General features: G+C 41.2%; 1 protein-coding gene across 3 annotated transcripts in view; it reads left to right on the top strand.

Moving 5' to 3' along the window:
- Window positions 1-26,536, top strand: part of ADAMTSL1 (ADAMTS like 1) — a 470,149-nt gene extending 443,613 nt beyond the window's left edge. For all 3 annotated transcript variants that reach the window (XM_063321445.1, XM_063321444.1, XM_063321446.1), the window contains 6 exons: window positions 12,912-13,112; window positions 14,150-14,330; window positions 16,976-17,183; window positions 20,268-20,377; window positions 21,423-21,643; window positions 23,191-26,536. In XM_063321445.1, coding sequence (XP_063177515.1) covers window positions 12,912-13,112; window positions 14,150-14,330; window positions 16,976-17,183; window positions 20,268-20,377; window positions 21,423-21,643; window positions 23,191-23,297 — 1,028 coding nt within the window. In that variant the 3' untranslated portion in view covers window positions 23,298-26,536. The remainder of the gene's footprint in view (window positions 1-12,911; window positions 13,113-14,149; window positions 14,331-16,975; window positions 17,184-20,267; window positions 20,378-21,422; window positions 21,644-23,190) is intronic.
- The last annotated feature ends 1,057 nt before the right edge of the window (window positions 26,537-27,593 follow it).

The raw sequence follows: 27,593 nt of genomic DNA, 5'->3' as shown, positions 1-27,593 counted from the left end.
CCAATGAAATGCTTTTCTTCTTTTCATCCTTTTCTGCCTTCTGTATAGCTTTCTCCTCTTTACACTGCAAGCTCTGTTATGCGCTGTAAAGTCCTTTCAGATCTGTGGGTGTGATTTGTTTGCAAAGAGTATCTCATCCTTTTCTAAAGTTCAGGGTGTGTTTATTTTAAAATTTCATTTCCCACACTGGTCTTGAGCCTCTGCTAACTCTCAGGCTCAGATAGGCAAAGAGCTTCTCTAGTGGCCTTGTTACTACCTTCCAAAACATTCTTTGCTTACATTTAGTAGCAATTTTAAGATTTTATTGTCACAATGGATGCTTTCTATTTATGTTTTTAGTTTTGCATGGTTCACTTTTCCCCAGTGCTGACATCTGCATACATTTGCAATGGCTTTTAGCATGCAGCTCTGGATTACATTTCTGCTTGCACAAAAACTGCACCGAAATAGTCCTTGGTGGGGGGGAATATCTGAAGGTATTTATTCGCATTGAATAAATCATTTTGAGTATGGTTTTATTGCACTCACTGTTGTAAGACTGGGTCACACTCCTGTTTCATCCATTTCCTCTCATGTTTCCAAAAAGAGGTCTTCAGTAGTTGTGGGGATTTTTTATTGTTTGAAAGTAGTGATTGAACCACAAAGGGTGTTCTGCACTGCCAGTATATAACCACCTCTAAATTAATTTCATTTGGCCACGTCGCCCTGTACCCTGCCACTCCACTTCAGGGGCATCTGAATCTTAATAACAAAATAGCAACCCAGTTTCATTCTTCAGGCAATTCCCTCAACTTCACTGAAGTTTTACTGACCTGAGTTTGAGGCCTGTGCTATTAAAACCTGAGAAAACCTCCTGAGAGAATTTTTCTAGTGAAAAATCATCGTGGAATGGGCTATCCAATCAATTAGAAAGCTACAGTCCAGTGTGCTGCATCATATTGTATCACTGAAACAAATACACAAAGCATTCAGCTTCTGTGTATGTTACTTAAATATGTTGTCTATAGTTGTATGAAAGAATTTGGATTCATCCACTATGAGGAAACCCATTACTGAAAAACCAAAAGGACTCATCTCTCAGATATTCTTTTAGTCCACATCTAGTTTATTCTGTACACTAATATCGGTACGGTTTACAATCAAACTCTATATTTACTCCCAAATTTAGTCTCCACACAGTCTTCCAGGGCAATGGCTAAGCTACTCTGTCATACCTTCATAATCAACTTTTGCTTGAAATATTGCTACATGAGAAAGAAAATCTGCATATGGTTCTAAGCACCAGCTGCAAACACCAATTTAGGAACAACTTGTGAACTTGTAAACCTGTGACCCATGTCTGTGTCCCCTGTCCATAATGTCCCCTAAAAGCTGTCCACTAATTCTTTCTATTCTGCCACACAGCCAATTGAATTTATTCCTTTTAGGTCCTTCATCATTGATTATGTTGGGGTCTTTGCTCTACATGGAGACATTCAAGGTCAGGCTTGATGAGGCTCTGAGCTCTGATCTAGTTAAAGATGTCCCTGCTTACCACAGGAGGGTTGGACTAGATAAGCTTTAAAGGTCCCTTCCAACCCAACACATTCTATGATTCTATTATTCTATGATTCTACATGCTCTGGATGCCACATACAAGAACTTCAGGTATGTAAATCACTATGCATAGGGTCCCTTGTCTGTGCTAATGCTGACAGGCACCAGCATCTCTTGGGACTCAGAAGGCATTGAATTAGACCTGATAGTTGGAAATCTAAGGATATGAGGATTTCTTGAGAAGGAAAACAGGACATATGCAAAGGAACAGAATGAATGTGAGGAAAAGGAGTGATAAATAAGCTTGGGGGAAACTTTATATCTTAAAGGAGTTAAAAGACACCAAAGGTGAAAAATTATGTTAGAAGCCTGGATTAATTCAGGTATGGGTTTGCCTGGGTTTAAGAAAAATGGGAATAAAAACTTCATTAAACACTGGTTTTGTGCCTTGGAAAAAAAAAAAGGCAAACAAAAACAGTCAACAGAAAATATCAGCACAAACAGTCAACAGAAAATATCAGCACAGCAACAGAAGATTAAAGTCGCAAATGAGAACCTGTTTGGAAATTAACAACTCTATAAAATACAACAACAACTAACAAGCTGAGTTGAGTGGAGACAACTGGAGCCTCCAGATTATTGCAAGTGCTATGTGCTTTCTTTTACAAAGTGGTATTGTGCAATACTTCCACCATCATTTCAACCATTCGAAATTATGAGCTTGCTCTCTGGAGTCAGCTTCTAAGCATTTCTTCTACATAAACTTCAGGGGGTTTGCAAAAGGGAAAGGACAGGGCCATAACACAAATATCTGGTTTGTAGGTCTTCCTTCTCATCGTTAAGGGTCATTCAGCAGTCATTCGCATGCCTTCACAATAGAATTAGAGGAAAAGATCTGTCCTGCCCAATGGAGTCAGAAAGCCTTCCATTAAGATCTAATGTAAAATACCATTTTGCATGAGCTTACAGGAACATTTTAGCCTTATGTACTTCTTAATTTTACTTCTAACAGATTGAGATTTCTGTTAGTTTTCTTTCCCCAACTCATCACCTGGTTAGAGAGCACAATGAAGATAGCTGCTTACACAATTCGATGCTTATCCTGCTCCTTCACAACTGTTGGAAGTATGTGTAGCATACTGCAGTCCTCCCCAGCCCTCGTATTCGTTGTCAGGTTGTGTAGTAGACACTTCTGTGTTATTTGCAGGTCACACATCTGAAGGACAGGGTTCCCTCAAAGCAGAAGCCAGAGCACCCATGAGCTTGGGAATGTTTCTGGGTTTTACAGTAGCGCGAACTGGCAATCAGTGATGAGCAACAGACTATCACACACTTTCTGATGTTGTTGGTTCATGGCAGGCACACAAGAAGACTTTATATCACATAGAACATAGAACACACAGTAAATTTCTGAAGTGACAGCAATTTATATTTCTTTGGAAAGCTTTCACAATAGATCTTAATCTTATTAAATTTTCTGTGTTTGAGACTTTTTAATTTTGAATACAGTTTTCCTGAATTTTGTTAATGAAAGTATGATAAGCAACTCTGCCCTTTTCCTCAGAAATAAATTCCTTTGTTAAAAACCAAAAGTTCTTTTCAGGTGACAAACTATGTTCATGACCATTTGACTTCTATAAGCCTTGATTGCTTTGTGGAATTATCTTTTTGCATTAAATTAACATCCTAAATTAATGTGTTTTCAGTCAAGTTTCCTTATCTATGCCACCAGTGTTACTGATTTTTTTTACACAACTGCCTGGACACATGTACATGGGTCTTGGGCTTTGTAAACGTTTATTGGCAAAACTGAAGTTGTAGGAGCTGGTGTCCCTGACTTCTAACACTTCTGCAGAAAAGGCTTTGGACCTATCAAGAATACTTGTTTTCATTTGGGTTTGAGCTTGATGTTTCCTGTATTTGAAGACATTTCAGTGAGAAAGTCTGAGGATCTTACAAATCCTGGTGAGCATTCACTACAATGTCTCAAATTTGTTGTAACCTTATTGGAAACCTCAGCAGACTTGTCAAAAGATGCAAAATATTGTCTCCTTATCTAAGCACAGAAGAATACTGTATTTATTGCAGTCATGTGGCATAGTGAAAGCTGAAGCTTTAATGATCTAGACTTACATAAGTGAATTATACTTAAGTGAACATTCTTGCAGGAACACTGGAAGATAGGTCAGGAATGAATACTTTTAGGAATATAGACATGTAGGAGAGCCTATAAAATGTCACAGTAAAGGAAAAAAGGTTGAAGGTGAATGTACTTTGCTCGTAACAGCACAGTGTTTCTTGGCATTTGTTGTTTTGTTTAAATATTTTGTTGCAGATGAGCTCTTTGAGTTCCACTGAAAATGCCTGTGAACACATTTGATAAATTTTTCCCCAAAGATTCAGGTTCATGTCCCATGTGTTTTTTCAGAAATCTTCATCATGTGTGATGATTTATGAAAACATAATATATACTTGAGGATATGCATGTTGAAGAAAGGGAAATTGCTGCATTGCATGTTGTATGTAATTAAATAAAGGTTTGGGACTGCATTTATGAGGCAGCCAGGGAAGGTATGCTTGCAATGGCCAGCCTTTTGAGTATGAATAAATTACTTACTCTGAAAGGGCCAACTGCAGTAGAGCCAAGGCCCAAAGTTCAAGAGGGTTTTCAGTCTTTTTTTCAGAGTGGACTACTTCACGTCTGTGACTAGTATTTGTCTACCTGCAGATTTAAGGGTTATCTAGATGTAGCACTGAAGAGAAAAAATTAACTAGAACTTTTTGAATGCTCTGAGGTACATTGTAGTGAGTCAAATGATGTGCTGCTGACTACTTTAGGAGAAGAAACAGATCGTATAGATAGACTGAAGCCATGATCAGGACCAAACTCTTTCAGCAGAGCCAGAGAAGTAGTTGCTGCAATAGCTTGTTATGTATTTTGCTTTTGAGCCATAATGTCTGTAAACATAGGACTGATACGTGTTCAAAATCAGTGTGAAAAGCAGTAAATGATCTAGATGAACACAACTGAACTCACCAGTACAAATCTCTTGCAGTGTTTGGTGATATACTCAAGAGCAAAAGTATATCTCTTGAAGCATAAGAAGTTTTCCTTTATTCACTTTGGCCCTTCCCCTCCATACCGTCAGCCTTCTCTGAATTTTTCTAGGTTTTGGGAATTACTGATGCCTTAAAATCGGAAGCAGAAATACAAAATACAGAAGAATTTACAGTCTGCACGGAGTCAGCAAAGAGAAAACTCATGAGTAATTATGATTAAACCAGTGTCTGTGCTCCCCTCAGGAAAAAGACAGCTGCAGACGTTGTGTAGTGGGAGTCAAATAAAGTCATGACTATATGAGAAGTTATTCTGGACATCATTTTTTTCTCTCCTAACTGTCTGTAATAAATTGGACATCAAAGTAGTTCTAGTGCTAATGAACATTTTTTCAGCAACTTTATTTTACACTAATAATACTTCCACTGTGATGAGGATAAAGCACTGGGTGCCTTAATGGGATAATCTGTCCTGTTACTTGTGTTATCCATTCCCTTCCTTTTTTGCCTCAGTAAAAATTCTGCCTTGTCACACTATTTACAAGAATTCTCATGTAAGTGAAATTTCTATAACGATAAGGATTAAAATTAATATCAACAGTATGCCATTATGATTGCAATTAATTCCCCAATCAAGACTCTATCACGTTGATTACGTTCTAAATAATGTATAAAATTCATACAGTATTGCAGTATCTTCCTCCTACATCAGACGACACCATAGCATTTCATTGGAATGTGTGTCTTTTCATTTGCATATGCACACTGTGTACATTTCAGTGTATACGGTACATGACACTACCTCTGCTTGGTCAAGCATTTTGACCACACTGATAAAGTGTTTGTTTTCCAGGCAATCAGACACTAGTCCGGCTGCTGCCAAGCTCTGAAAGCAGAGTCAAAAGAGCAAGGTCCTCCAGGCAATCTGCTGCCTTGTTTTTTTTCCTGCCTGCTGTTTGGTGCCATGAATGAGCTAATCTGAGAACCACTGATCTACAGCAGTGGTCCAAAATGCTGCCATATAAAATAATATCACTGGCCTCTGGGGCAACATCTATTTAATTTTGGTTTTGCGGTAAGAGCTGCAGCCCTTGAACTTGTGTCTCTAGGCCTTTCCCAGATCACTGCCCTAGATTCTGTTCTAGCACAGATATAAATGATGCAGAGCTCCACTGAGGCAGATTATGGTGAAAAACTACGGGTATCAAACTTGCCACGAGTATCCCAGTCTGGAGACCTGTCATTCTGCCAGCTCCTTCACATAAAAGACCTTTTAGCCTCTTGCACAACTTAAGCTTTACTCTAGAGTAAGCGTTTGGGGACTTTTCAAACACTGCAGGATTTCTGACCTGTTGACTAAAGGACTTATCCATTCTAAGTTTTGAAGCACCCTCTCCCTTTGTGTTGGTCCTCAAAACCTCTCAAACAGCTAAAGCACTTTGTTAATGGGACAGAAGTTATGACCTCTCTGGAGCAAGCAGCACTGGTTTTCCTGCACTTTTCTGCCCTCCACCTCCTCTGTGCTGCGTTTGTTATTTTCCTTGCGCCACAGGAAGTTTCCAGAGCTACTGATGTCTCTGGATGTAGCAAGTTTATACGGGCTTAAGTAACACACAAAGCAGCTTCTACAGCAGCACTGACCTTCACGACTTGGGCTGGTAATCTTATTGTGCGCTAGCTCTTGCTCTGTCTTTGTTTGAACTCCTTGTGCTCTGCTCTTGTTCAGTGCTTGCTCCACACGCCTCATTTGAGTGTTATTTTTCCCCATAAATGCTCTTGTACAGTTAACCTGGAGCTGTAGCAAGTATGGAGAAGTGTATAGTGAAGGGTGCTCCTTTTCTGTCTTTGCCATGCACTGAATAAACCCATCAGAGTCAGCTCAGGATGTCATTTCAGCGTGCTGTATCCATTCTCGTAGGCTTTTGTTTCATGATTTGCCATTGGTGATTGTTTTCAGCCCAGCCCTTATTAATACAAGATTCTTGGTGTGTAGGACTCCAGTTGTCAGAATCATTTTTAGAAAACAGTATTACTACCAGAGCTTGAAAGTTCCCTTGCTTTTTTAATGGGCCCACCATGTGGCTTTATATCTGGGAACATTTTTTACAGCCTCTGTGGCGCAGGGAATGGGCCTAACTCAATTTTTTGTTGAATACGGTGTAAATTTACAATGCTATGTAAATGATATCTAATAACAACAACATGTGTGGCATTGGGTAGCCAGTTTAGGTGTTTTGAGAACTGTTTAAAAACCACGTTGTATGTTTATTATAGTAAGTTTCAACTGCTCCTTTGGAGCAATAAATAGTTATTTAAAATACCATCTATTTAAAATGCTACTGTCATCAGCTGAATTGGCCTATTGCAAGAATTCCTAAATACATAGCTTTCCTTGTCTAGCATAAATTCATGTTCATTTGACATCTTTTAAACTATTCAAAATAAATGTTATACCTACATTAACATTAATTCCTTCTTTCGGGAATTTTCAGGATCACATTACCTTTTATAAGTTTTATTTCATTCAGTGTATGAGAAATAATTTGCATAACACCCCAAGTTAAGTGTCAGTTTAAATTTACACTTTATACTATATTGAAAGATCTTTCCCCTCATAGGACAAACTATAAGACTTGTCTCTTAATTTTACCACTTCAGCAAAATGGGTTTTACATAAATATGACTTTCAGAAATTATCTTACCCACCTTCATTTGCTTTGATAGCATTTTAAATAGTTGAATACATCCTGTCAAATTTTCTTCCTTATGTTAGATATAGGACAAAATTAAATTTAACTCCATTTTAGGTTTAACATGCCTTTCTCATTTTGCTCACCTGAGGAGAAAATCAAGTATGACAGGAAAGTGGGGAAGTATTTGTGCCAGTCTAATCTCACCTTCATAGTGTGAACATAGTAGTACAGTGTAAACTACAGTGTAGTAGGTCAGCACTAAGCTTGTATCTATTCAGATTGATTTGTGGCTTCTCTAAATTTTATTCCAAGGATTTTGTTCTTCATTTCATCCTTAATCTTGTTTCTGTTTTGAAAGTATACTTTAACTTGTTGAATGTAGAGATTAGAGTGGAAATACTGTCAGGTTTCAAATCCTGTAGATGCGTTATGTTTATCACTTTAACACAGTGCATTGTGGTCTACCACACTTTTCTGTCAGAGTTCAGTAAAATATATACAGAATCACAGAAATATTTTTTTTTACTTGCTTTATTCCATTTTTAACATCCTTAATAATTTGGCTGCCAACCTTTGCCGAGCATCTCAGATAGTAGTCAGCAGTCATCTTTCATCTCCCAATTTTATGTTTGGACAGGTATGTCTGTGACTTGCAGAGGGAGGGGCATAGGACTTCTGGTTTGTAAGTCTAGCTGAAGTTTTCTGTGAACTTTCTGTGCTGCGTTTATTGTACTTTGTGATGTCCTGAAACATGCAGTCCCTAACCAACTAGGATGATTACTCCTTTACAAATTCAGCCTTTTTTTTTTTTTTTTTCAATTTGAAGTATTTTGAACTAATGCAGCACAAACATTGGCCTATTTTGCATGGAGTAATCGCTGACGGGCGTAAAAAACTGAACTTTAGGGTACAAGCATGTAGTTGAACATTAATACCAATGGACCCAAACTGCATACTCCAGTGTGTGTTTACATCCAGGCTATGCTACCCAGACCTATCTCTTAAATAGGAAATAATCTCCAAAGACAAAAGTGTTGGTGTGAGTCTAAGAAGGCAGGAGTTTGATTTCCAGCTTCACTGCTGGCACGTGGCTTGGCCTCAGGTAACACAGCATGCCCCTTCATATGTCTTCGTTAGCTGCTGGGAGAATGGAAAAGGTGACCTTAGCTCCTACGGCACAGCAGCTTCAGGGATGCAGTTGGAAAGCTAAGTAGTTTGTTGAGCTCAGACTGTAGAACTATTTTGTTTGAAGAAATTTCAAAGGAACTGCCTCATCTTGACCTGGAGTCTTCACTCAGATTCCATCTTTAATAAATATTAGAAATATTGCCTGGGATTAATCAGCAGGTCAATAGTAAATTAGAAAGCTATTGCTTGGACAAATGTGAATGCATGAAAATAATCTATAATTTAAGAACAGATATCTTTTTTAAAGGCAATCTGGTAATTTATTTTTTTTTAACTTATACTACTTTATTTAATATTTGACGTTTCCACCATTGCTTTCCCTACAGTTCTACTGATTAAAGGTATCAGGCCACTAAAAAAAGAGAATACGTAGATCACCAGCCTTTGCACTTGTTTTTTTCTGTCATTCAAGTCTGCAAGTGAAAGAGTGAGGCATACTTCGTGTTTTGTTCTCTTAGCATTAGCACAGTAGCCCAGAATCTTTCCGCAGTTACAGTCATACAGAAAGTGTTGGAAAGGTATAATGGAGAGCTGAATTTGGCCTGCACTGTACATTTATTCCTTCCTCTCAAGAAATTATTAGCATTGTTGCGAAACATTGGTCTTCCCCTTCCAAATACCACCCTGTTGTCCTTGAAAAGTTAACTTTTTCCCTACTAAAAGATGTAATTTGTATTGGACTTTGTTTGTATCTCCAGCATTTGCACATCCATGACTCATCCTGGCTTTGAATGAATTCAGAGTCACAGTAGAATTTGGAAGGGAGGCTGAAGGCAGTATTTTCTTTCTCTACTTAAGGACTAAAGGAGAAGGGCCCTCCCATGCCAGAGCTTTCACTGCTCAGAAACAGTCCGAAAAAAATGTTCCCTCTTTGCCTTCCCAAGGGTTCTGATCCACTAAAGCTCTGCAATAGCGGTGCTGTCTGGAAACAAAACCGGTTTTTCCTTCTCACACGTTATAGGGACAGGTGTTGAGCTTTGGAAGGATAAAGCAGTCAATGTCCACAGGGATGGGAGAAAATAGAGAATAAGTGTTGGTAATCTGCATTAAATGGTATTAAAATTATTCCTGGGAGATGGGAAGGGGATATTAATGGAATACGGTTTTTGTTGCACTCTGATTCTCACTTAATATGCATAAAATATTATCCCACAGCATATGCATTCATGCACACGGGAAACGTATAGGAAATGTCACTTGTGAAATGTGATTGATGCTTGTTCTGCATACACAGATGAGGAGTATCCATTACATGAGAGTCTCATAGGTGTTAGTAAAGTTTTATTGTTAAATGTTAAAAAAAGTAATAATTACTCACTGGTAGAATTACTCACTGGTAATAGCATTTGGCGTTCCCCCCCCCCCCGCCACATTATTGATTACTGTCTGTTCCTTTAGCTAATATTTTATATATACATTTTGGAAGTAGAAATAATATATAGGGCAAGTAAAATAGTCAGTACTAGGAAGACTGTATTGTTTTGCCTGACAATAAAATTTTTAAAGAAAAACGGGCACTAAGTAGGACCATTTGCATACTGAAGTCAATTTCAGTTTCTCTGTGTTTAATGTCAAACTGACCTTTCTGTTTTCTTCATTTATCCTGTGCAGACCATTTGTAAATGCAAACAGTAAAACCATGCTCACAGCATGCCTTTGTCAGTTGTCGTGGCTATATGCTGACCCGTAGAAATCCCTGCAATTATCTTAAAAGCCAAGCAAACTATAAAAAATTAGTATACTGTAGGCAAAAGTCATAGCCACTTACTGTTAAGTTTGCTTTCTGTTGGTTCTGACTTAGCAGCCTTAAATCTGGGAGGCTGAAATCTTTCACGTCACTCAGTCACTTGAGAATGAGTACCTTGGAAATTGGATGAGTTGTTTTTCAGCAAAATAGGAAGAAACGTGTCAGTACTCAGGACAAAAGGAATAACATAAAATGAAGCATAGGAGGAATAAATAGAGAGCTTACAGAAAAAGGAAAAAGGACTGAGGAGCAAAGCAATCTGCGTCTTTGTGGTAAGGAATCGGGCGTTGGGGAGAAGCTGCCAAGAATAAAACTTCATTAGACCTTGCTGAAGAAATTAAAACAAAAAGCAAAAGCTCTTTAATCTTATAAACAAAAGTGGAAAAAAGGAAGAGGGGAGACCACTGCGAGAAGTGTGCACTCTCTCATTCTGCCTTTTTCTTCCCTTTTTTCCTTCCTTTTTAATATTTAGCTGTATTGAGTTGTCCTATGCCAGTGACATATGGCCATTGCAACTGCAGAGCCTACTGTGTGTGTCACTCACCTTCTGCCAGGGAGCCCATGCTCTCTGTAATACCTATTTCACATGGGGTGAACCAGCCCCAAAGAACAGCTTTATCCAGCCCACACTGTGGACGGACTACACAGCAAAGACCCGCGTAGCCACTGCACCAGCGAGAGGCCCACTATTTATCCTCCCGAGCAGCAGATGGGGTCTCCCCAGTGCCTGGATATATCCCTCAGCATGAAAATGGCTGGGACATGCCACAGGTTACCACTGGCTTTCTCTATCTTGTATGAGTTCTTCTGCTCTTTATGATCAAGAAAGCTTCAGTTCTCATGGGCAAGGCAGCATCTTCTGCCATAGGAATAGTGTAATTGGAGGTATGACTTGTGGCAAAAGGCAGGCAAGCAAAGATTACAGTAGCCTAGTCCCTAGTGTTAGTTTAGGGGTGTGACCAAAGTCAAAAGCGGCTCAGCAAGGGTTCCTAAACAAAGTAATGTGTTCCTCAAGTCTCAAGGATTTGGTCTTGACGATGGCTGGAAATCAAACTGTTCAGCTTTCCTGGGTAGATTAATGAAAATGGTATTTTTATTCTTGCAGTGATAGGCATTTCTTAAGGAGAAGGAAAAAATAATTGATTTTCAGCAACTATAAGTCATCTCACCTCTCTTGTAGGAGAAGTACTTGCTTAGTATATGTTAGTTGAAGATCTCCTCAAGTGGACAGACAAGAATGAAAGGAAGAACAGTAACAAAAACGTCATGTTGTAGCATCTGTTCATAGTGTAATGCAGCTACAAAGGTATCATATTCACAGTCTTATTTGTCTCAGTGAATAATAAATACTAATCAGATGACATGGAGATGGCAATGAAGAAATACTAGCTGACGGAATTATTCCTTAATCTTAGAAGAGTCTTCCATCTTTTAAATTTGTACTCTTCCTTTTTTTATACCATTCCTTTTGAATAGTGATAATGTGAACGTTCATGTAGATATGGTATGTTTGTTTACATAGTACACTTATTTCAGAAGGGATTTCATATACAATAAAATCATTGATTACACATATATACCAATTTAAACAGAAGTAAAGCTGCAGTATAACAAACAATCAGTATGGATTGCATCCATAGAAACTTAGCCAGACCTTTCGTGTATCAGTGAGATGCATGGAAGTGCAGGACTAGCCAAAGCCACAAGCAGCCCAAGTAATATATGCAATCCCTCGAGCATGGCTTTCCGGCTCCCCACCCCTGCAATTGGTGTGGATGGGTTGCACCACAGAAATCGCCTAATTCTTTCTTTTTCCCCAGGAAATATGTAAGGCAACTTAGCTATCTTTCCCAGTATAGGCAAGTCTCACAAATCTGCATTTGATCATGAAACTGGCAAAGCTTGCAGCTGGTATGAAGACCGCAGGAAATGGTATCTTACCGATACTCTCCCTCATCTCAACAGGCAAAGAACTCACTGTGAACCTAAACCTCATCAGCTGTGCTGATGATCCATAAGCGTACCCATACAATGTTTCAGAACAGCATGTTTTTTTCAGTTGCTGGTTTTGGTTGGTTGTTGCTTGGAGAATTGCCCACTGCTGTGACAAAAAAAAAAAAAAAAAAAAAAAAACCAAACAAAAAAAAAACCCAACAAAAACCAAACCTCTAAAGGCTCAACTCTGGCTCTCTGTTTTTTCAACATATTTTGTGTAACAAAAATTTCATGTAAACTTTTGCGTAACAAAAACTTCTGATTTTTAATACAAAAAACAAAAGAGGAAGCTGGCCCTGGAGTTTAAATAGGAGGTTTGGAGACCAAGTTCTGTTTGTACTACTTTTTCAAGCATGGTCCTGGAGTTTATGCGAGGTCTGTAAACTCCCTATCCTACTTTCCTCAGTACTAAAATGAAGATGATCCAAAATAATGGGAACCTTAGCAGGCTTGATAAAAATATTTCCAAACAGATCTAAGATTTTCATATGGCTTATTAACTGGCTTTTGGATAATTATTTTTTTTTCAGCTGATGAGAAGGTACTCATTACTGCAGTATTCCTATTTTTCATTATGAGAAAAGAAGGAGAAAATAGGACGGAATTGACTTTCTTCCCTAATTTTGACTTCAAGTCATGTAATTTTGCAGCAAGTTCAGTACTCAGCAGGTTTCTTTCACGTCCCTGTTTTTTAGGTTGTGCTGTGGACGGTCATCCAACCCCAAACATCACCTGGCTTTACTCTGGCGAGCCTCTCAGCTTGCGGCATCGCCTCCTGGCAGCGGGCCGTATTCTTCAGATACTCAACGTCAGTGATGCTCCTGATGGTGAATTCAGCTGCCTTGCGCAGAATGAGGCTGGATCACTCACACAAAAAACGTCCCTGGCTATACAAGGTAACTTTCCAGTTTTAGTCCTGCTGCACTGTGGAGCTCTTCCCATGGACTTCGCTGCACTGCCTTTCTCATCCTGGATGTCTCCTCTATGAAGCCAGGACTGTCATGCGCAGCAGGAAATAGATGTTTTGATGTTTTACTGCCACGGATGTAGATGTGCAGGACTACCAGTTACCTTGCAGTGTCTTAGGTTTTACTTTACCAAAATGACACCTGTTGTTTCTGGCCTGCAGGGCATAAAAACACCTTACTGATTCATGCCATACTTATGCTTGTTGAGTCTGGATAATTTTCTTGTCCAGAAATTTTGGACAGAATTGTCACAGTTTGAACCCCTAAAATTAGAAGGTCCTTTGTTAAGCTGCTAAAGTCTCTCCTTGCTTGAAAACCCTTCACTTGTAAAAATGCTGCAACTGTTGTATTTACCCTAGAAATAAGCTGAAGATGACAAAGCCTCAGAACAGAGCAGTGTGGATGGGTTGGAACAGAATATGCAGCTTTCATTGCTCCAGTTGTCAGGGATGGAGTGGAGAAGAATTTTAACTTTTCCTTAAATTTTGCCATAAAATTTCAAGTGTGTTGCAACTCCCCCGTTCATCTTCAGGAGGGATGATCTGTATGATCTACCTGGTGAGAAACACACTGTTGTAGAATGGTAGATACTGCTGGTACCTGCAGTTAACCACATCTTCACTAAATCACACCCCTTTAAAAATATAGACATAATGTCCTGCATCACTGGCATCTGCCTTCACTTAACTGCTCTACCATGTCATTCACTTTCCATGCCTGATGCTTCTAAGCACCAAAAAATTGGATTTGTTACACCGAAGGCAGTCAGTGGTTTTCATCAGCTGGAATCCTATTCCTTCTTTATTCATTGCCTGGTGCCTTGTAGGCATAGATAGCTTCCCTTCACATGAGACACTGGCTCCAAATATTCCATCCCTGGAGAAGGTCTCTGATTCTTGCTTTTCTAAGGGTCTCCTGCTGGCAGTTTTTGAGCGTTAACATGTCTCTCCCACACTTTTTGGCAGAATACCGGTGGTCAGTGGACAAGCTGATGGCTTGTTCGGCTTCCTGTGGCCACAAAGGGGTGCAGCTGCCCCAGCTGAGGTGCTTTCTGGATGGGGCCGAAGTCAACATATCCCACTGCAAAGAGAAGCCCAAGCCAGCCCTGCAGCCTATTGCATGCAACAGAAGAGACTGCCCTTCACGGTTCGTCTGTCTCATGTTAAAATGTCATACATGCTATTAAGATGTGCTTGAATGAGTTCTTTGTGCTGGATGTCATGCCATTGCAACCTCTCTGGTGCCTGTCTGGAGAAAAGTCATGGCTAAAAGGGGACTTACAGGTGCTTAACCTAGACAATTGGGAAATTGTAGCAAAATTTGTGGAAAACATTGACCGTACGTGGTAGAAAGAGTTTACTCCTTCTAGTAATTAGGTTAGAAAATAATAGAGAGGCTATCACCTACTCTTATATTAGCAAAGTTCACATCTTGAGTCATCTTGGGTGATTCCAGCCTCACCCTACATTGAATAAAAATAGCATGCCTGTCTGAGGTCTGTACATGACCCAAGAACTGTAGGGTCATATCTTTTTTTGTGTTCCACACGGCTTCGTATCAGGTTATCCCAACAATATAACAGACAAGAAGCTAAGTTTAGCAGCTGTTTGGGAGTTTTATTCTGAGTTGCTCTGTTGCCTGAACATCAATATGAGCAGGAAGTAGCTGCAGCTGCAAAGAATTCCCTTAGCAGTGTGGAAATGTCTTTTGTAAAATGGGCATATCTCATCAGATCTAGTGGGCACAAAGCAGGGTCAGACTGAGTTCTGCCTCCTTTTGGAGATTGCTAACTTGTGTTTTCCTTGGGATTGTAGCTCTCTGCCCCATAATCCCCTGATTTTCAGTTACTGTTAAACACAATGGAGCCAGGACTCCTTGAAAGACTCCTGACTACATTTAGGCTTGCGTGTGCTGCTTCCTTCCCACAAAAAACATTTTCCTTCTTTGACACCCTTTGGAGGGTCAGCATAGTGTTATACTCCCTCCGTGTTAAAAATGTCCTGCTTCTGCAGTTGAGTGGCTCTTTATCTGAGATGTGTAAACTTGCTTTTCCATATTTTTCTGGGGTTTTACTCCCTCCTTTTCCTTATTTCCACTGTGGACATGTTGTGTTTCAGTACACAAGCACTTAAAAGTAGTCAGGTTCTCAAGAGAAATTTAGTAGAACTTCTCTCATTCAACAGTGATTTGGGACTTGTATTAAAAAAGAGTCTAAACTGAGGCAAGTAGAGGTGCTAAGCAACCTGATGAGAAGTAAGCGGCCAGATTTACCACTCTTGGGTATATGGCAAGGTTCTGTTTAATTACCTTTTAAAATATATTCCTACCACTCTTTGCAGGCAAATGTTTTCTGAGTTGCCAGCTGAGTCATAAGAAGGAAACCAAAAGAGATTTGATGAAATATGAAACATGCTCATTAGCAGCAGTTTTCCTTGGTGATGGCAGTAAATTCTGTGGGAATGGTTTATGTCTTTTTATACCTTCCCTGAACTGTAATGCAACCCACAATCCTCCCTTAGCTCCTGAGAAACTGCTGAGATGTAAGCTTGGAAATAAAAGTTGATTGAAATGCAGAGCAGAGCTTTACGAGGGCTGCGGAAACTTCAAGTTCAACCTCACCAAACTGCATGAAAAAAATTGCAGTGCTTTTGTTTTCTGTGTTGGGAGTTTGTCTGTTTATGTACTTTTTTCTGTACCACGGGAGTTAATCACCCGCAAAAGACAGGAATAGCAATGGATGCCTCTTCATGGGGCTGTTGCCTATTTTTTAAAGTAATCGTAAACATTGCTGATGAGGGACGTGATAGGCACTGTTTTTCTCCCAGTAACACACAAATCCTGCCGAGTATCCTGAAACTTAATGAAGCAAGCTGCTGACTTGGCCATAAAACTCTTCAGGAAACTAGTAATCAGTCCGATCCTTCCTGTTCCTACCTACCTCCTTCCCAAACCTGACTGTATGACTGTTTCACTTAACGATCCTTAACCAGACAAAACGTGTTGTCCGTCCTGGTAAGAGTTTGGACCTGGACTATTATATTCTGTTGTTACGGGCTTTTTGCTAGTTAGACAGGATTTTTTAAACCCCAGCACGTATGGGTTCAGAGCCTCAGCCTCAGATGGTCTGAACTCAAGAGGAAAGAAGAAAGGTGTCCTTTGTCCTTGGGCTGACTATGCACTGGCCCTATCCCTGAGCAACCTTCAGGCTTTTCGGATTATCCCAGCTGCCAGGGGCATAACAGAGCAGGCACACACCAGCAGGACCCAGCGGCTTGTGCCTATTCTGTCAGCAGCAAGTTCAAAGAGGCCTGTGAGCTACTCCAGCAACTTTACGGAGATAGTTTTCCCTACTAAGTGTAGGGAAATGGGTGTAAAAAAAAGGTGTAAATGGGCTAGTCATTGCTAACATTGGGACTGTAACCTGTGACTGAGGCCTCCGTGGCACAGTGGTGTAAGAGCAGCCATGCCCAACCCCTATGCCTGGGATAGAAATACATGCTACACCTTTAAAAGCAGCCTAAAGGGCTAGAAAATGAGTTCTGGGGACAAAGAACCTTGAGAAAGATAATACAATGAAAAACGTGCTTTTTTTCTCAGCTTTCATGCTCTGAGCAGTTTTCAGTGGCTCCTATGGGAGGCTGAGGCACCTAGCACCTTCCAGGATCACATCCTAAAGGAACCAAGCCATTGTTGCCTTTCCTTGACCCAATACATAAAAAGCTGTTGGCACCAATGATCCTGCAGATGGTGGCACGTATCTGCCCGCTGACCTGTTCACCTTTCTCTCACAGGTGGATGGTAACATCGTGGTCTCCTTGCACACGGAGCTGTGGTGGAGGCATCCAGATGCGGCGAGTGACATGTCAGCGCCTGACAGCGAAAGGCAGCTCTGTCCCAATGTCGAATGAGGCTTGTGCCCAGGTGTCCAAGCGCCCTGTGGACACACAGAACTGTAACAGGCAGCCCTGTGTTGAGTGGGTGGCTTCCTCCTGGGGCCAGGTAAGGAACAAGCCAGCAGGCCAAGGACAGCCTCATAGTGTCTGCAAGAAAAAAAGTGACAGAAAATGACAGGAGTGATTTTGTACCCCAGTATCCTTAGGTTACAGCCTTCAGGTTTTTGAGGAGGCAATTAATTTGCTCAGCTGTTTCAATTTGAGTTTTGATGCACTGCATACTTGGATTTCTGTAGCTTCCCATGATTCCTAGAAACGTTCCTTGTGAACAGGACTTTTACTGCAGACCCCGGTATCGTCCCCACTGGCAAGGTCTGCAGCTCCTCTTTATAGTGACATATAGTGACATAGCTTTCTCCAAGTTTTCATTCCCCTTACCACCCAGTGCATGTGTTTCAGTTTTGGCTGGCGGGAGTCAGGACTGATGACTGTGAAAGGTTTGGCGGGGGCGGGGGTGGTTGTAGAGTAACCCGGTTTTACAAAGTTGCTGGTGTTGCCTGAGAATGCTGAGAAGTGGGAGCTTTCTTGATTTGCTTCACGATGAAAAGAAGAATGGAGGGCTAAAAGCATTTTCAGACTACTTTATGCTGTTTTGCCGATCTTCAAATTCTCTTCTTGAGTTTCATACAATGATCAGATGCTAAAAAGCTTCACTCTGTAAATACCACATGTTCCAAGTATTTAGAGTTAAATCACTTTATTGTGGTAATCCACAGAAGAGTTTTCTCTTTGTCTCTCTGTGAGCTATGAGATGTCCTAAAAAGATATTTGTCAATATGAAGTCAGTTATAACCTGGGAGCAGTTGTTGCTGCATGCTTCCTCCCTTTTCTCTCCACCTGACTGAGCTGTATGTGGAAGTTGATGAGTCCACTATAGTCCAGACTTCGGGGTAGAAACTCACAGATTTTAGCCCAAAGATCTCCAGAGTGGTGATTTACACGGGGGTATAGCATTCCAGGGTGAATGAGAGACAGGGTTAAAAACACAGAAGCCAGTTTTTCTAGAGGTTAAAGCCAGATACCAATACTACTTTAACATCACTTTTGATGAAATAAACATTTTCAAAGGAAAAAAAAAAAAGCAGTTTAACAAAAGCAAAGTACTTATCTATCTAACTGAAATGATGAGTCAGGTAAAGGTATAGAAGCGAGGCTTCTTACCATGTAAAAGAGGCTAAGAAAATAATTACCTAGAGTAGTAACTATCAGTCTTGACATGTAGTGAACTATCATGAAATATCCTTTTCTAATTAGCATGTGGTAAATCAGTTTGGAAACAACAGTAAATGCTATCTCATTGTATTAGAGGTTAGAGTAATACGGTAGTTTGTTATAATAACCACAGGCATTCTGTATTTGCTTGGGGTAGTATGCAAAATACATTGCACTGCATCAGGGTTTTTTACAATGGTGGTTGTAAAAAGTGTCTTCAGCTACTAGAACTCATTATTGTTCACTACTTGAAAACAAGTTCATTTAACTCCTGCTTGTGCATTTTGGAAATTTCTCTCATGAAACGTGGTTGAGATATTGTATTACCTTTATGAGTAACGCTTGGAATTTTCCTTGTATATGAAAGAAGCAGATTTTCACTCCCTGAGGAATTCCATCTAAGGACTGGATTATCCTTGCAAAAAGCCATTTACCTCATCCTTGTTTTGTAGATCATTATGGGCTATATTGTTCCCCATGACATGATACTCAGCTGAGACAATCAAAGAGGTCTGAATTAATGTTAGACCTGAGCATTATAATATAATATTTCTTCTACCTGGCTTAAAAAAAAAAAAATCATTAAGTCCCATGTGATTCTATACAGCTCATTCTCCAAGTCAGAAGAATGTTATCTAATTGCAGTCAGGAAGATATCACTGGCTCGGTGGCTCAGTGGATCAATGACCTTCTCGGTAGTATCATGGGGCGTCAGGTCCCTGTTGCCCACACATAGTGACCAACTTTCCCAACTCACAGAGAAAATAAACAGACTACCTACTCTACCCCTACCTCCAGAATGAGTTCTATTCCTTCATTTAATGTTAGTGACATTTTGGTCTCCACGATGTAATCCCATAGTGGTTGAAAACTAGTGACTCAGGCTTGCTGGTGATGAGGAGCGGACAGTGCAAAAGTGCTCCACATACTCCAAAGAACATTTCCATCCGCCTTGCCCAACAAGGGGGTTGACTGGGAGCAACTGGAAAGCTGTCAGTCACTGTTTCTCAGCTGTCGGGGTGAGGGGAGAGAAGTAGCAGCAGGAAGGGAGTATTACACGAGGAGTACACGGTAGTATGAAATAGGGCTCCTGCTGATGGGGGGGTGGCAAGGGCAGAGGGATCAATCATCAGCCTTCCCATGGCCAAAATTCCTCCCTCACACTAAAGTCCCTTTCTTCATCCCTCAGTCTGATCTTGAGTATAATGTCCAGATACTTTGAAAAATAAAATGTTTCCTAACAGTTGATATAATTTTAAAAGAACACAAATACACTTCATACCTATATATATAGCTTCATACCTGTAGCTAATTACAGTTTAATCAAAGGAGAGGATTAGAACAGTTAAACAGTAAGTGTGTGATTGATAAGCCTGAATACGTTAGGATAACCTCAGTACTGGCGCAAGCTTGCAGATCTGCTATGCTCGTCATGGTTGCTGCTTTTGTTTGTTGGCCTGCAGTACTTTTAAATTATTAAATGGAGTGGAATATGTTCTTCATTCAACACGTACTTGCTTATTAACTATTTGCCCATAAATTTTGATAGTACAAGCTGCAAAATGCACAATAAAAGGAATATATTGAGATTTCCTTTATGGATCATAGGCTCTTGGCTAATGACATGAGAGCATTTTATTTGCCTTAACAGATGCATTTAAGAATGAACTATTAAAGAGGAGAGGTAATGAATCTACAAAGCAGATACAGAAATGCAGTTTTAATGCTGCTGGAGAAGAGCGAGGTAGGGCAGAATACGACTGCGTGCTTAGCCTTCAAAGCCTGCAGAGCTGCAGGAAGTGCTCAAAAGCTCATCAGTCGCTGCACGGCAGTATGCGCCTTATTTCACCAGCAATCTTATGAAAGGGGAACTTGTCCTGCCTTTTACCTCCCTTAGGTGATTTTTCTGTGTTCACAGTGTAACGGGCCTTGCATTGGACCACGGCTGGCTGTGCAGCACAGGCAGATATTTTGCCAGACCAAAGATGGGACTTCTGTGTCATCAGATCAATGCAGTGCCTTACCAAGGTAGGACGGGAATCTCTTATGTCTGAAACCGCTACCCTTTGCAGAGATGTTGAATGGACTAGGGTCTTGACTGATGACTTTTGGGTTTTCCCTATGTAACAAAGAGGTCATGCTGCAACCCAGTTGCGTGGCACAATTCTCACCAGGCTTAAGCCCAGGCTTCACTGTTTGTTCCTGTGAGCCCCAGAAAAATGCACTAGTTGGACAACAACTGGCAAGTCTTCTAGGCATGCCAAATCCTGACTGAAAGGCTGTGCTATCCCTTCTTAAGCTGCCAGTCTCCTCCTCCTTTATTTAAACACAAGCTCTAACTGGGCAAAAAAAGGGACTCCACAGCTTTTGTTTTCCTGCAGATAAACTCCACTGTCAATACTGTAAAGACATATTTTCTTTACATGAGACTTAGTTGTGTAAATCATGCCTGATCGTGACTGAAAATCAATATAATGGGCTCTTTGGCTCACTCACACTCATGTATTTCCATTTTCTGTATGGCAAATAGGTGGGAATCAAGTGCGCCTATGCATCTTCTGTGATGCCTTGAAGGAAAAAGAAGGGTTTCGGCATCAGTTTTGTTCACACTGGCTGTAAAGCCATAAAAAAGTGACAGAGCCCCTGCTGGGTCTTACTGATTGCCACTTCACTCATTGCGTCTTTTCAGTGGACCTATGGTTTGGCACTCCACAAAATGTCATGGGGAGGACATTTCAGCCAAACCTTCAAGTAGTTCAAATGGTTGTTTAGCTCCAGTGGTGCTATACCAGCATGCACCCTCTGAGAGCCTGGTCCCTGAGCACAGTTACAAACCGCCTTTCAGTATGCCACTTGCACCTGTTGAAGACCTGACCCACTGGTGCTCTGAGCGAGTTCCGTTTGGGATAGGCAAGGCTGGCTGTCCCCAGAGCTTGCGTGGGGTTGGACTACATGACCTTTAAAGGTCCCTTCCAACCCAACACATTCTATGATTCTATGACACCCGGGGCAGCATGCGTTTACTCCCTGGGCAGTGTGGTGATGGGTCATCCCTCCCTCCCCCTGCCCGCAGGCCTTTGAGCACCCAGAACTGCTGGACTGATGTCTGCGGCGTGCACTGGAGGGTCAGCCTGTGGACCGTCTGCACGGCTACTTGTGGAAACTACGGCTTCCAGTCCCGGCGCGTGGACTGCGTGCACGTGCGTACCAACAAGCCCGTGCTGGAGCATCACTGCTCCTGGAGGCCACGGCCGGTGAACTGGCAGCGCTGCAACATCACGCCCTGTGAAAACGGTAAGTTGATGAGAGGAGGGGAGGCGGTGTGGGGCAGCGGGGGAGAAAGAAGGCAGAGCTGTCTCTCAGAAATGCAGCACTGCACGCCTTGCACCTGGGCATCCAGGGCAACCTCCAGCCTGAGCATGGGCAAAATGCGGTGTCCAAAACTCAGCAGTGCCCATTGCAGTTTTTTGGTGATGGTGTTAGCGCTGGGATTGCGTCAGTGTGCTAAGAGGATGTGAAATGGCTGATGCAGCCTTAACTTTCTGTAAAAGGTACAGACAGAAAGAAAAACGGAAGTCACAGACTGCTGATTATAGTTAAAATACAGTAAGTCTAAATCCAGTGGGTAGGTTGATGACCAAAATTCCTGGAGTAGAGGTGTTTGCTTTCAGATGGCAAGCAACTCATTGGGCCTGCCAAAGGACTAGAAAAGTTACAAATATTTATTTGGAAAAAAAAGAACAGATTATGGGCCCCTTTGGAAACAGTGCCCCACTATGGCAATGTCCGCTTGGGAACCACCAGGCAGCACAAGTTTAAATCACTACCTTTTCACTGGCCCGGCTCCCACTTCACATGCTGATTTTGATGGGCAGATGCCACCCTCCACAGAAGCAGCAGCAGAACCTGCCTGCGTTTGCCTATAGCCACAACAGCTCTGACACTCCCTCTCCATAGAGGCAATGAGGTTTGGACTCCAAACCAGTAAGCTGAGTTTGGGGTGCCCTAATGGGAGTGGAAGAGCTGAGGGAGCTTACAGGTACCAAGCAAGACCTTTGCTGTCCCTCCAGCTTCTTCCTGCTATATGGAAATATCCCACATCTAGACAACAGTGGAGTTACCTGGCACAGACATTACTGGAGAGGGCTCTACAACTGCTCTGTGATGATCCCCTTTCCAGCATTAGCATGGGAAGTGGGAGTCCCTCAGGCAACAACAGAGCCACACCCAAGGTCTTGTAGGGATACTGGACAGTTTTCCAACCTGGAGCTCAAAAGCAGGACGCTGCAGGCCTTAAAAATGGTCCAAATGATACCAGGACCTAAGTCCTGGGGGAGTTCAGAAATTGCATCTTCACCCTGCCCTCTGTTCTGCAATACACGTGTGAAAAGCACAACACAACACCCGGTCAGCTGGGGTGGCACTCCCACACCACTGTCTCTTCAAATGCAAAAGGTTGGCCAAAGTGTCTTTGAGATACTCTGTTAAACTAAGCCTCCGGTTTTATTTACTACTTCATCTTTGGTTTAACAACTGTTATGAAACTCTGAGAGCCTCCCTAAAATGCTGGTAGATCACAAACTGACAGAGTGTTGGAGCAGCCTCAGAGGCCCTCTCCCCAGGCTCTGAAAGCAAAGCCTGCCCACCACATTCTCCTTTGAGCCTTTGGCTGCTTGAAGCCTCTGCTCAGTCTTTGCAGCAAGCTCATACTCACAGTGAGACCTCCCAGCACAAAGCTGTCTTGGTCCCCCTCTTGGCCACCCCATGAAATGTTCTCAGATAAGAAATCCGTCTTTCATTGCTTCATCACCACTTCTCCTTTTTTGTTTCCCCTTCGGCAGTGGAGTGCAGAGACACCACAAGGTACTGTGAGAAAGTGAAGCAGCTCAAACTCTGCCAGCTCACCCAGTTCAAGTCACGCTGCTGTGGGACTTGTGGAAAAGCTTGAGGACAAAAGTGATGGAAATGGAGGAACAAGGGGATCGCAGCCTTTGCTTCACAGAGGCATGGACTTTTACAGAAAATATAAATGGAATGGAATTCTTTTTTTCATTTTATTTATTTATTTCCCTTTAAAAAAAAAAAAGAAAACCTTTTACCAAATCATTGTTGTAAAGGGACTTGACAAGTTTTCTCTTCTATGAATCTGGGAGACAGAATGCAGCAAAACATGGTCATGAGGGTAGGCCACAAAGAGTCAGTGAGCCCCATGCCACCAGCAGTGGGCCTGAGAGAAGTGGGGCTGCCCCATAATCCATGTACATGCCTGAGGATACACCAGGAGGCAGATGGGGAAGAAAACCTAGCATCACATTGGACCACCACAAACTGAAAGAGGGTGGATTTAGATTAGATATTAGGAAGAGATTCTTTACTGTGAGGGTGGTGAGGCACTGGAACAGGTTGCCCAGAGAAGCTGTGGATGCCCCATCCCTGGAAGGGTTCAAGGCCAGGCTGGATGGGTCTCTAGCAACCTGGTCTAGTGGGAGGTGTCACTGCCTACAGCAGTGGAGTTGGAACTAGATGACCTTTAAGATCCCTTCCAACCCAACCCATTCTATGATTCTATGATTTTAAATAGTCAAACAGCTTGACAGGTCATGGGGTACTGGAGGAAAAAAAAAAAAAAGGCTAAACTAAACATGCAGCTATGCAGTATACAGATACTTTCAGAATATAAGCGTATGATTTCGCTTTACAAACCTATTTGTTACATCCAAGATAAGATTCCTTTTTCTAAAGCCCTCTCTCCTTCTCATGCCAGACTTTCAAATTATTTCAGTGGGAGATCCTCATGATCTTTGAGGATCTGGTGTCTGGCGAAGTTGAACAATGGTGTGTAGTGTAAGTGAGTCTAAAACACACCTGAAAATGTTCCCAAGTTGTGCTTGTGAGGGAAGATTAGGGATAGGAGGGTTGCCCTCACCACAGAGGTTAGGTGATGATGTTAATTATTATCCAGGATAAGGAGAGAAAGTATGATCTGCTGTTGATAGACTGTAGTACAAACCTATGAATGGTGTCCTATAGAGAGCGCAGGCAGGAAAGATAGCGATTGTCTGTGGTAACAGGAGCTCCTTCGCATATTCCATCCTACTAACACTTATTTGGAAAAGAGAGGAGTACCAGTTCCCAGAGTTCAGGTAGGTGCTTTTAGACCTGGGGTTTTGGAAAATAACTTGAGGAAGTGGGTTTTCCTATCCTGCTAATGTGAAATTCCTCTCTCCTGGCAGCCAAGCCTTTTGGACAAGTAGTAGAAAAGTGCTGCATTCTGATTTCTTGTGGTTATTCCTACTCTGTAGTAACAGAATGGATACAGCATCAGCCGCAGAGGACTAATGCCAATAATTTTTATCAGATTACTCCTCTCCAGCTGCCTGCCACAACAAAACAGGTGCTATAAAGCAGCACATTTTTAAGCCCACGTGTAACACTCTGAAGATACAATCTAAAAAGTGAGGCTCAAACATCACATCCACATCATGACTTTGCATGCTGTCTGTGAGTCTTTCCCCCTGGCCAGCTGCAGTGGTTATTCAGCCAGTGAAGTGCTTCATCCTTTTGGTTTCTGGGTGCTCTCTGCTCTGCTCAGCATAGAGCCCTAAAATTAGAGGAAATCTGCAAAGTAGGGACTTTGAGCACCGTGAAACTTTAAAGGAGAGTTGTTTGGATCTGAGGCTTTGGTTCAAGACCATCTCTAAATTAAAGGCTTGGCTGTGCCTCTCCTGTCACCCCTGGTGGGGTACGTGCCTTGTGGTACGTTAATGAAATACTGTTCCAAGGACTGCTGTGTTACAGCTTCCATGACGTGGATTTTTCAGCAAAACTAGGAGTCCACTTTTGAGATCAGTGCCAGGTTCACGACATTGAGCTGTCTCAAGTTGGGTTGCTTCAAAACACATCTGGCAGTGAACGTTCTTACTACAAATGGGTCTTCAAGAAATAGTGTTGCTAAGCATCAGTGTAACTTTTTATTTAAAAAAAGAATGTCTTTCTATGTATGTAAATGTATATCTTTTCTGTATATTTATTAGGTTTTCTTGTACAAAAAGTGCAATATTAATAATTGTACATTAATTTGTCCAGATAAAACTATTTTGGGTTTTTTTTTAATCTCCCCAGAACTTTGTTCCTCTAAAATCAACAGTAATAGCGTATTTCTCTTAATTTTAATAGCATTTGCATTTAATTGGGGATCTGCTTCACTGTGCACAGAGTGCTTTATAAACTATGACATGAGGGAGGGATGATGTTTTTAACTTGTGAAATGATAATTATGCATGGAATGAAGGACAATTCCTTAACAACAATAATAATAATAATGATGATGACGATGTGGTGGATATTTCTAGTACAGTAGTTAACAAAAAGCAGTATGGGGAAGTATTTTCATTTGTTTAATAGCAAAACATATTCAGATGATCACATGTTGAATAGTAGCTGTGTAACTGTGCATAGGCATAGGATATACAGGAATGATCAGATCTGGAGGGGCCACTGTGTTGTGTCTGCACAGTGTGGATTTAATTTCACATCTGTCTTCTGAATTGTGACTTGGCAGCATCTCAGTTAAGATAAGGGTTGCTGGATATTTTATGAAAGGATGCTTTCCTTCTCTAAAAAGAAAACAAAACAGCAAACTTGTATTTATATAACTTTTTGTACAAGTAATGCAGGTTACTTATTTATCTACTGCTGTCTGACGTGTTGTTTATTAACCTTAAAAACAAAAGCCAAACAAAGCAGCAAAGCTGTTGGAGTACTCTGTCCTTATTCTGTATTACGATAACAGCACACAGCTGTCACTCAAAATACACATGATCTACCTGCCTTGGGGAAAGAGGATGTCTTAACTTATTTTTAAAAATCTCCAGCCATTAAGATTCTGAACGCTGTTTTGCAGGTCTGATTTAATTCTTCATTTGCCTTACGTTATTCATTTTGTATATTTTCTTGCCTCTATTACTCTTGCAGAACTGTAAGGCCATCACTGCTGGTCCTAGGATCATGAAAATCAGTAAAATATCATATTTTTCTATGCAGCAAAGCTTAAAAATGTCTTGTGACTTTTCCCAGCAACTTATGGCATGAAGCAATCCCTATTACTTCCGTCTTTCTTTGTAAATCACTGCCTTTAGTAATGGAGCTTGCAACTCCTCGAAGCATCAAGTGTATACGTAGAAGGAATCCTGGTAATGATCACAATTACAGGGGGAGAGGCGAAAGGAGAAAAACACTTAATAAAGCAAAAGCATTTTCTCTCAGCAAAAACAAAATCAAGTTTGAAAACTAAGCTTGTTCTGCTGTTGCTCTTTTCCAACAAATGATACGATGTCTCTTCTGAAACAGAACAGTGATTTTGCTCTGATTTACTGGCTATTTCCCTAGTATGATCTTCCTGTACCTGCCTTTTAGACACCTATACTGCAGGTAAATAGTACCTCGCACACACACAAACACACACAAAGATGCAAGCCAAAGACCAGGCCTAAGACTTCCAAGCAACAGTACTGAAGACAATGGGAATTCAGTCCTTCATTTTGAGTAAAACAAGTAAAGAAGCTGGTGCTGATGTAAAATGAACAGCAGCCCAGCTTAGGTTCTCAAGAGAATAATTTTTTTATGCATATGGCTCTAGTTACCAGTCAAGTCAAAAAGCCTTCAAAACCTTCAAAGCAAGCTTCCAGTTTTGTTCTCCCTATTAATTTTCCTCAAGGAAGAAAAACAGCTCTGCAACAGGCACAAAAATGCAGTGCTGAAAGGTTCCCCACAGGAAACATACCCCTGCCCCCTGTGATGTGGCAAGGTAAGCACGGCTAAACTACTCCAGGCATGTACGTCTGCAAACATGCTCTTAAAACCATAGAAGCCATAGGCAGAGTTTTCCAAAGTAACCTTTAGCTGGAAATGTTTTTCCTACTATCTGGCCATAGCCATATGGACTGCAATTGAAACTTTTTTCCTTTTGAAGTTTTGATCCTTTTTGCAAGTTACCCTATCAAACGAAAAGCTGATGGACACCTTACTACCTGTTTGGTGTCGGTGTCCAAACACTGCTTCATAAAAAAATTTGATTATTCTATATCAGCATAAGCTGACATCTCTATTTGTAGAAAAAGGTGAACCAAGTGCTTACTCTCTTCCAGATTTTCAGGACTGTAGAAGTCCTCATAAGTTCTTCATGGCATCTGGCAGGTCATTTCAGCTAGTAATTGACTGAATTAATTTCATTAATTCAATTAGC

The sequence above is a fragment of the Chroicocephalus ridibundus genome, chromosome Z (genome assembly GCF_963924245.1).
Source record: "Chroicocephalus ridibundus chromosome Z, bChrRid1.1, whole genome shotgun sequence".
NCBI classification, from domain to species: domain Eukaryota; kingdom Metazoa; phylum Chordata; class Aves; order Charadriiformes; family Laridae; genus Chroicocephalus; species Chroicocephalus ridibundus.
The sequence above is the reverse complement of the archived record's forward strand: the minus strand, read 5'-3'. Positions and strand labels throughout refer to the sequence as shown.